At 36.9% G+C, this 10870-nt stretch overlaps 1 protein-coding gene across 2 annotated transcripts in view; it reads right to left on the reverse strand.

The window, feature by feature from the left end:
• Positions 1 to 7708, reverse strand: part of DPYD (dihydropyrimidine dehydrogenase) — a 344906-nt gene extending 337198 nt beyond the window's left edge. Inside the window, exon 1 of one of the 2 annotated variants that reach the window (XM_071750810.1) lies at positions 7614 to 7708. In XM_071750810.1, the coding sequence (XP_071606911.1) occupies positions 7614 to 7649 (36 nt within the window). In that variant the 5' untranslated portion in view covers positions 7650 to 7708. Of the gene's footprint in view, positions 1 to 6471; positions 6574 to 7613 lie in introns of those variants that run through there. The other variant, XM_071750811.1, reaches the window with a different exon arrangement.
• Between the last annotated feature and the right edge of the window lie 3162 nt (positions 7709 to 10870).

Consider the following 10870-nt stretch of genomic DNA (forward strand, 5'->3'; position numbering starts at 1 on the left):
TTATTACTAAGCTTGAGCATTGTTAAATTGATGTCCAGTGTTTGAACTGGTCCAAGAGTCTGTTCTCTATATGTGCTTTAAAATATTTTCTGTTTCTGAATATGTTTTTAATGTTGCTATGTTTCTGTACCTTAGTTAAATGTAATAGTCAGGGAATCTTCATGTTTGTAAGCTAAAATGCATATGCATTTAGCTTCAGTCTTCCCTGGATAAAAACAATTACACATCACTAATTAAGATGGGATTTTGGAGCACTGAACCTGGGAAGGAGGAGGCTGAAGGTACTTTATGGGAAAAGTATTTTAGACTTAACTTTAGAGACACTGGGAAGCTACTCAGTTACCTGAGTAACTGAGGGAAAACCATGATGGGATTTAAAAACTTGAAAACATTAATTGGTTATGAGACATCTCATGGCTGTAGTAGTGGAAGGGGTGTCATATCCATCTCTTTCTGCTCTGGGTGTTGAAAGCAAATGCTCCTTTCCAGACATATGCATCTCTGAGATGAGTGAAAAGTAAGTTTTGTTTTGAAGGATGAAACCATTTATTCTGAGGCTCAGTACACTCTATTATTTGCATCTTCTACATTCCCTGTGGCAGCAAGCTTCTGACAAGGGTGAAGTCTGCCTTTTGAATGAGACCTGGTTTTAAGACATTTCAACATGCAGGAATGAAGCAGGACAAAATAAAACTCAGTTCACTCAAGATTCTTGTAGATGCCAACTGGCTGATGTCTGTGCAAACTGACCTTCTGGCCCTCTCTCTCCTCTGCAATGAAAGTTTCCAAGTTTCCAAGAAGCAGACTGCCAAGCTATTAGAGAACAAGTTTACTATGTTCCTAGCGTCTTCTAAAAGAAGAATATTTCTCCATTCAGGTAAATATTGGAGATGGTGGCTCACTGCCTAGCTCATGATGATACACAGTTAACTTCTTATGTGTTTGTAGTTTCAAAGGGAATCATGCAGTGACATCAGAGGAAGATCAGTCTCTAAAATACACAGACAGCACAAACATATTCACTGAACTATTAGTATGAGATCACCCCTTCCAACAGTAGCAGGAACATCATCAGATTTTTTTTTTTTTTTTTTTAATAGGAATTCTGAAGTTGTGTTACTTTCCAGAGTTACTGTCCAGGTACAAGGTACAAACTGGCCTGTTGAATTATTTACAAAATATTCTACTATTCGCCATTGATTTCTGAAGTTAAAAAATGCCTCAAAGAACAAACACCTAACAAACAAAATGTCTGCTGCTTGGTTTTGTTTTTGTTTTTTAATGGATATTTTGTGGAGAGCAGCTGCCACTAAATTAACATCACTGAAACAAAGTTGTGGTGTATTTGGATTGTTCTTACTTGCGAGTTAAAAAAGAAAGAGCATGTTTATGTTTCCCTAAAAGAAATACAATAACTGATTGTAACTCAGTGTTCCTTGCAATTAGTCCTGTGTCTCTGCAATACATAGCAGCCATATTTCATAATGCCAAGTGATCGCCAACAGCGGTTTCAGGCTACTTTGTTTTTAATACCTTCAGCTATGCCTTGTGACCAAACAAAAAAAATCTGACAGTAATTGCAGAATCTATTATTATTATATATATAGTCTATATATTCTGTATAATCTATAGTATACCAAGGAGAGCACTACAAAAGAAAAACTAGAGCAACAGATAAGAACTATGTGCTTGCCTCATCATAAGTAAACTTGGTTGAGAAGCCTTAGTTTTAACAGTAAAGACTAAATAAGAATCGTTATCATGTCTTATTTTGTGATGTGAACCCTTCCCTTCTTCCTAGCAAATGTCTGATGCATGACATTCCCAGAGGACTGTCTACTTGCTTACTTAGAGATGACAATTTTCGTGACATTAGTTGTACAGCTGTATAAGAGCACGTTAGTTTTAGGAATAGGCTGCCCAGGGAGATGGTTGAATCACTATCCCTGGAGGTGTTTAAAAGATGTAGAGATGTGGTGCTTGGGAACATGGTTTAAGCACTGGCCTTGGTAGAGTGATGTTATGGCCCCAAAGGTCTTTTCCAACCAGAACAAAGCTGAGGTTGAGATTCTATTGCAACTTTTAAACACAGAGTTAAATGGCTGTCTGTTTAAAATCTTTTTCTAAAACAGGCTACTGTCTTTTAGTACTCAGTGCAACAGATCCCAAATAAAACTTGGATTTTATAACAGTATTCAGCAGCATCTATCAGTGCTTAACAGACACAGATGATTAGCTTGAATATTTTGTTTAAACCAAGCAATGAAATACTGCTGGAGAAAAGCTGCTTTATGGTGTTTTAAACTGCCTAAGTAATTAAGTAATTGCTGCAAGGTAACATAGCACTTGGGCTGGAAAGATGAAGTGGAAGCCCCCAAAGCACTAACCCTATTTCCTCAAAGCTACAGAGAAAAAAAAAAAAAGAAAAAAAAAAATCTAAGTTTTCTATGTGACAACTCAAGAAATTTTCTCTTACCTACCTTGCTATAGCACTGACTTTTACCCAGGACCTTTATACTGCATGGAAGAAAGCCCATTTTCACTCATAAGTTTCAGAAGTGGCTCTTGTCCCCAAATGTTGGTATAAGATGATGGATAAACACTATCCACAGCCTTGATTGTTGACAGGAGAACTGATACTCAAATAATATAAACAACTTACAATACATCCCTATATGCTTGCTAGTAGGCTAATGGCAAGTTAGTCATCTGCCTTGGACTGTTCTGAGCACATTTCTAAAGTTTATTTCACCACTTCAGAAACATTAATCCTTACTATCAGCAGCAGTTATTGCCTTCTTGGCAAGGTTGAAACAAATAGAAGTTAATTCCTACCCAAGGTCCCTGGCAAAATATGGGCAAGACATTAATTCACTGCCACCCTGGCCTAGGATAACAATTGTCAATAAGACAGTCTGCATCATCATTTTCTCTCTACTTTAATGAAGGTCATAGTAGATCACTACATCAAATCAAGCAGAATCAATTTGATTAAAAAATATCTAAACCAGTTTCTTTCTGGAAATTAACCCTTTATAACAAACATTATCCATCAATACTAAACATCTTGTTTCCACTGAAAATAACTACTGCCATAGAACACGCACCGTGCTTTAAAAGATAAGTCCCCTCCCACCAAATACAAGATTACATTGTTTAATCTCATCACTAAATTTGTAGATTTTGGTCAGATAAAAAAATTAATTTTTGCTTTTATTTTTATTTCTTCCAAAACTATTTTCTTCACCTTTCTCTTCCTCTTTACCTGTCATTAGCTCTATAATACAAGCCGACCTTATGACAAATTTTATCCACAGCTGTCTTGCATATACAATGTCATCACCTCCTTGGTCATCTACTGTTTCACATGTTTGTAGGTGATTTGCCTACATCAATTTTCAATTTCAATACATCAATTTTAAATCCTGCGGAGGAAATCAACAACTTTTATAGAATACTGAAATGTATGCCTAACAAAACCACACAGTATTATGCTGAGTGCTATTTACCTCATGCAGGCTTGGATCTTAAAAAAAAACCAAAACCAGCATATTATGGTGTTTGTGGACCTGTCCACTTCTTAGTACAAAGTAGTAAAAAGTAGTAAAGTAATAAGATTTGTATTGTATTTCCTTGCTAAGTTTTTGTTGTTGTTGTGGGGTTTTTTTGTTTTGGGGTTTTTTTTTTTTTTGGTTTTTTTAATGATTAATTTGAGGTTTTGATTTTAAGACTGTGTCCAGTAGAGCTCCCTCCCCAAATTTGTACAAATTATCACTTTGTTTATTGCAGCACCTACAGTCCAAGATTTTACTCTAATTGTGGGATCATCTATTGCTATGGCAACTTCTGGCAAAGCTACATTCCACCTTCCTGCAGAACGGATGCAGTTAGGTGGACTACAGCCACAACAGCTGGCTGGGAAAGTGTGAACTCCACCTGGCTGGGACTCATGGAGGTAGAGAGGGGTGCAAATATAATCCTTTTAGCCCACACAGCAAATTTTTGCTTCAAACATTCCAAAAAGTTGAAGGATCCCTCCCACGTGCCTCCTAACACCTACATCAATAACTTCTATAGCCAAAACATTTTTTTAAAACTTGTCAAATACTGACAATGAGATCATATATATATATATATGCATATTTGTCATTTCACACTTTTTGCAGAGATAACCTATACCACAGTCACTGGCTATATCAGCTATAAGCCTGGAAGGAACAGAATATCATAGGATTTAAAAGACCCTTTTTTTCAAATTATTCTCTCAATCACAGAAGAAATTAATCATAATTATATAAATAAAGCTATTGTAGATACCGAAGTCAATGGAGCTATGACAATTAAGATTGACTAAGGAGCTCCCACGCACAAGCAGCCAGACCTGCAGTTGAACCACGTTGTACCAGGCTGGCTGGCCCATCTGTTTGTTATGCTTGTTTGTTATTCTCCCATCATATACTTAAACTGTCAGCTCTGGTTTTGGGTTATATGCTTTGCAAGTACAGACCAGCCATTTAAAGATGATGAGCTCCCTCCCACCCCCATTAAAGCCACAGTAACACAATTTGCTTTGGATCTGATTTTGCACTGCTTGAATAATGTGACACTGAGCAAGTACTACTCACTACAGTGATAGGTTGTGATCTCCTGAGGGAAAAGCTTTAGCACCAGCAGGATGAATCTGAAAGGATGCAGAGTATGGCAGAGAAGTGCATAGCTGGCTTTGCTTCTTCCAGTAATATTTTTTTTTTTCTTTTAAGCCTGTACCTCTATCTCACACTACTTCCACAGAACAAAATGAAGAGGGGACTAGTAGACTAGAAAGATTTGTGACTAAATTTGACCTCAAAGTCTTTTAGTATAGGAATAATACGCTTGGGACAGCAACTGCTGTAAGTACTATACAGATCTGTGCATTTTGGTGTGCTGCGTTGTGCTGTTTCTTTTCTTTCCTTGAAGGCTGAAATAAAGCACTCCTCAACAAAATGAAAAATTAATCCCTTTGACCAAAACTTATTTGGTTGACAGAAAACATGGTTTGCCATTTAAAATATCTATAATTAATGTATTTTTTTAATATGCAATTTAAGTCTCTATCTCTGGATTGTGATTTTTAGTTTCAAAATCTAGTAGTTCAGTAGTTACCACAGATGCTACATTTTACTAACAAGATCCTGTAATAAACCAGTAGTTCAAGATTTGAAAATCTGTATATAGCTGTCAATTTTTAGTTCCCTTCTGCCCATGATTTTTTTTTTTTTTTTTTTTTTTTAACCATATCATGTCTTGCAGAAAATGCACCAAAGAGTTTGATGACAATTAGCTAGAAAATTAATCTGCAAGAGATGTCATTCACCAAAATACCATTGAGCACTTTCCATTGAGTGGAAACACTGCAAATTTCTACTGGAAATTTTCTCAGAGACAGGCAACTTGGCTGCATCAGATTAAATTACATTTAAAGTACTGATTAAAGTCTGTTAACTATTACCAACTTAAAAGGTAAACCAGACCATTCATGAGCCAATTCTTTTAAAAGAACATTTAGGGATGGATTCCTGACTATGTTAGGACTCATTCTTACTCCTTCACAGCATCCCATAGAGGCTGCTGAAGTACTGGGTGTTGTTGTATCCTGACCCTGCAAGCCCCAAAATATGGGTGGCATTTCCCTGTGGCTCAGATGTTCTACTGCCACAGTGTCCATCAGGTGAACCTTGTCTCATTTGTAGCTGCAGAAAAGGAAGCAAAGCTTAGCATTTACAAGCAACCTTAGCATCAGGGAAACAAATGTTAAAGCTACTTCTGCAGCTTCTTCTTTCAGTAGTATGGTTTGTGCTTTGTTCTCTCCATTAAAACACACTTTGTTTAGAATGTATTTGATTTCTGTTTATACAAGAAATTTACAAGTCTGCTAACATAATTGTTCTGTTTACTAAAGGTCATTATCTGTGATACCTACCATTTACAAAACACAGTACCTAAATGAAGACATTAATTGATGGAACTCTGAGGGGTTAATTTTGCCCAGTCATCTAAAATCATCTACAGTAAACCTCTGTATCTTCCAATTCAGAAACCTTTAGATATACCAAACAAGGGAGGAAACAGTTTCTCATCTCAGATGAGAAAGCTCCTGCATATGACATGAGTCCACCAAGACAACTGGAGCCATCTTTCTGGATAACTTTAGATAGTCTGTGACAACACAAACAGTCTGGCCCCACAAACCTGAAGGAGTGCTTAGAAGGATGTGTTACATGAAAGGAGTTCAGAACATAATCAAGAGCTGTATCAGAAATGGTTGCTGTTAAGTAACCACTGCAAAAGTCAGAAGACAGGATACACCTTTAACCTCAGGAGCAACCAGAGTAAATGCAGGTTTTAGGTGCAAACTACCATTTTAGCCAAGAACTTCAATACATACAATACCAACACATTCAACAACACATTCTCAGAACAACTGCTCACCCAGGGCTGTGACCTGCAAACCCAAGGTGCTGGTAGAAGTCTATTCATGGGACAGAGGAAGTAGCACACATCAGAATCTAAACCCATGTTGTCACATGGTCTCTGAAAAGAATCACAGAATCATTGAGTTGGAAGGAACATCTAGAAATCATCTAGCCCAACCCCCCTGCTGATGCAGGATTGTCCAGAGCAAATTACAAGAGACCTTTAAACTTTCTGCAGACAAAGTCATAAACAGACTCTGGCCCCATTCAAGTTACTGATTACTTCACTGAAGACAAAATAAAATATACTTGTTTCTTTGTTTAGATTATATAGAACAACACGTATAATTTCTTCTAAACAAATATATATCTGAAGTTCATCATACCTAAACTTCAGGAATTTTGTTCCCCTACTGTTTGCTGCTACAACACCACATGCTAAATTTTTGTTAAAACATACAAATTCTGAGCATCTGCAGGCCCTCCCTCCTTGTGGTCAAGATGGCTTAGCATGTTTCTTATTATAACACATTCAGAAAAGAGTGAGTCTCCTTTCTTTAGTAAAAGGAGAATAATAAAGAGAGCTAAAGTGATTAGGATGTACAGTTAAACAGCCAGCAGTTCAACAGTTGAAAGTCAGCCTGTCTCTGACAGTATCAGGGCAAGTCAATACCTATTAAGAATTTGGCCCAATATTGGCAGAACTAGAAAATAAAGCCAAAAGGCAGACTCATCAGAGAACTTTCACATACAAAAAATACACATATACAAATACTAATCTTCGTTAGCTGGAAAGGAGAATAATTGTGATGAACAGTTACAGAACAGAGCAGATGATTTCTTTCTTGTTCCTCAAAAAAAAAAAAAAAAACCAAAAAAACATTGCAAAAAAATAGTGAAGTGAGGGAGGAAACTTTTTTTTCTACCACCACCATTGTGCTACATATCATGTTATTACACTCTTATCTTAAACAGTATCAGGAAAGTTGAAAAGGATTATTTAAATCAGTTGTGAAACTCACCTCTGTAACTAAGTTCCATAAATCAGTAAGATTTCAGCAGAAATGAAAGAATTAATTAAGGAGATTCCAATATTCCTTCTAGTGACTCTTCACACAGGAAAAAGACTTTGATCCAGCAAAATCTCTTCCTACTCACCTTGAGTTCTATAAGCTTTTTGCTCCTGCTTGGCATTAATTGATTTAATTGAGAGCAAGTGGTAAAATTAAGCAAATTTAGCTCCTGGTAATGACCATATGTGGAAATGCCCATCAGGAGCAACAACTGCTTCAGAAGACAGATTTGTTCTCATGGGTTAGAGTAGATATGACAGAAAGGGGAACTTTAGCATTCATTGTTTTGGTAATCTGAGAATTACACAGGAGAATAAGATAGGTCCTGGCCCTCCATGCTTTCCCCTTACAGTCTGCCCTTTGATCTAAGGAACCTTAGCTCAAAGAGTAGGCAGAGCTGGTGGGCAACAAGCACACGATACAGCAGCTGCATATTCCTGACTCATCACCTTTAAAGAAGTGTAGGCAGCATGAAGCTAGATCCAGGTAACTGTGGGAGTTTTCACCACTGTGAGCCTGGTGACTGCTGTACAGCTTTTCTTTATGTATAATTCTCAAACTCTGTCCCCAGAACCCAGTGGAATAGTGTGGATCATGGTAACTCCCTATGGTTGTACAGAGAGGTAGCACATGTTGACACTTCCACATCTTCCAGTCCTCAGATGTGTTTTCCATTGAATTAAATGACATGATGGGACTTCCTTACTACCCCTTTTATGTCTGTGTTTCAACTCTATAAGCAATATCTGAGTCTCTGTTTGTGATCTTTCTAATAAAATGAATAAAACTTTAGTGTGGGATTTTTTTAAGAATGGCAAGATTATTTTATTTAATGCAACTTAAAATCAATCATTTTTCCAACTGTTTCTTGTAATGTCATAGATTTGGCCTTAATTGCACTAGCATAACCTGCACACAATGATGCTGGGAGCATCCAGCTTTTTTACTCTCGCTGCTCTCATTGTGTAACATAAACGTATGATCACTCAAAATTCCATATGTAGACTGGGCAGACAGCCCCTACAGATGTTAATTTTAGGGGGGAGTTCCAGTTTGAGGTGCTGCAGAACATGGAATTTTAAATGGAGTTGTCTTCAAGTTCATAGGATTTGCCTCATTTGTGCCTTGCCTCACTTTCTGCCCATCTGTCCTCCAAAGGATTGCCATGTGGCAGGCAATTGAGAAAGTCTTGGTAAATTATTAGGAAAGGTCCCCTGTGCCAGCATTTTTCCCGTATTTTATTTTTTCAGTTGAAGAATATTACAGATACACTATCAAGGAATGACACTGTTCATCTGGTATTCTTGGTATAAGCAGACAATGTGAATTAAGGCTTTCTAATAAATGCTATAAAATTGATTTCTTGGTCAGAATAATGTGTTATCTATGGGTAATTTCCCATGAAAGTAGAGACTGTAATTCTGATTAGACATGAATATTATCTTTTCCAGTATGTTTCTGCCAATGCACTGATTCAGCAACCATCTAGACCTGAAGGTCAAGGGTGTTCATAAGTCCCATTGATTTCAGAGTTGAATTTCTGCCCAAGATTAAACACAAAGAGGAATGCTTTCCTAAATCAGTTTCTGAAAGTCTGTATGTAAGTGCTCTGTTGAATCAGGGCCTAAAGTCAGCAACAAATCTGAAACAATAATAAGTTTGGGACATTTAAACATAAAAACATTTAATTGCATGTGCCTGCACACATTGTAGTTGCCCTTAGCTGTCTTCTGCACTGCATTTGGATCTGCCTCAGAGAGAAGTCACAGGATTAGCAGGAGGGACTGCTAATGTGCCTGCCTGAGTTTTATCTTGCTAGAATGGTACAGAAGATATACCTGAACTCCAGAACAGGGAAGGGCACTGCACCCCATAAGCTCAGGGTTGAAATCTTTTGTCCTATGCAGTATTTTCAAACAGAAGTTTGTTTTTAATTTCTGTATAAAGCAAGTAGAAAGTCATCTTAACAAACACAGGAAATCATGGATTTGACAGAGCACAGTGTAGATCAAAATGCTTTTAATCATTACCCACTGTTTTAATTACTACTTGACACATTCTCTCTATTGTCCTTCTACAAGTCTGTCTTTTGAATGAAATATTAAAGGCGAGTAACAGCTGAATATATGTGCAGTCTAGAAGGAAAATGGCTTTGAACTATTTGAAATTATTTATTGTCCACATTTCTTTATGAATATTTATTTGCCATAGTGAAAGCAATTCAATAATGAGAAAGCATGAGGAGCAGTTAACTGAACATTTGCATACTCTAATGGTTATAAAAAGGGAAAGAAAAATAATATGGTGCATTAGAATGGTGGTTATGCTGTGGTTCTCCTATTTCCTGTTGTTAATTTCAAATACTGCATGTGTGAGAGCAAAAATCTAAGGTCAAGGAATTCAGATTCTGAAGAGGGCATGCATAAATATCCTACAAATAAGTGTCCCTAACCTTCATATATTCACATTCAAAAGGAAGTAAACATGTTTGTAGGGATATTTTCAAGGCCAAGGTGGAGTCTATAATTTTGTTTCTATCATTCTGCACCAGGTATCTGGTTATAAAAGCTGACTTTTTCCAGCAGGCACACATAATGGTCCTCATCTTGTCAGGATCAGAGATCACTCACTCCCTGACACTCCTCAGAGAAGCAGCAGGTAAAAATGGCTCTCAAAGAGATGTGAGCACACTGAGTATTTTGGCATGCAAAATTTTTGGTACTTTATCGTGGCTACATGTATAAAACCCAGGATTGTAGACACACCATAGAGATTCTGCTTTCCTTCACTGCTCAGTGAAGGAACAGAGTTTTTCATGGTATGTGCCCTCATTTCACTTTGTTTGAATTAATTTAATCGACCAAAAGGCACTATGTGTTAGACTTGGAATGAACTTTGTACCTCAGAGCTCCTTAGTGATATTCTGATACCCTGTCACAGATGGGGCCTTGACAGATTTTGTACTGATTTTCATGATTCCTTTTTTCTTGTTATATTTTTTTTAAGCAGGATTGTCACTGCCTAAAATTCAAATGCAAATGGAGATGTTCACAGGCACTGTTTCACAAGGAAACACAGCAAGCTGGGTTTTGGAGATCATGAACTGAATAGTATCTCATACAGTATTTGGAAAACTATAAACTTGATATAGAATAGTTTTAGAGAAGGATGGTTACAGTAATAAAATTAGCTTGGGCAAATACATACATTCACTATGCCTCACTTTCCATTTCTTTGAAGCAAGAATGGTTACAATATTTGTTTATGGTAATTATTATCATTATCATCTAGCTATCTGTGAGGCTGATTCCTTAATATTTTCAAGTTACTTCATGATCCTCA

The sequence above is a fragment of the Heliangelus exortis genome, chromosome 8, assembly GCF_036169615.1.
Source record: "Heliangelus exortis chromosome 8, bHelExo1.hap1, whole genome shotgun sequence".
Taxonomy (NCBI): domain Eukaryota; kingdom Metazoa; phylum Chordata; class Aves; order Apodiformes; family Trochilidae; genus Heliangelus; species Heliangelus exortis.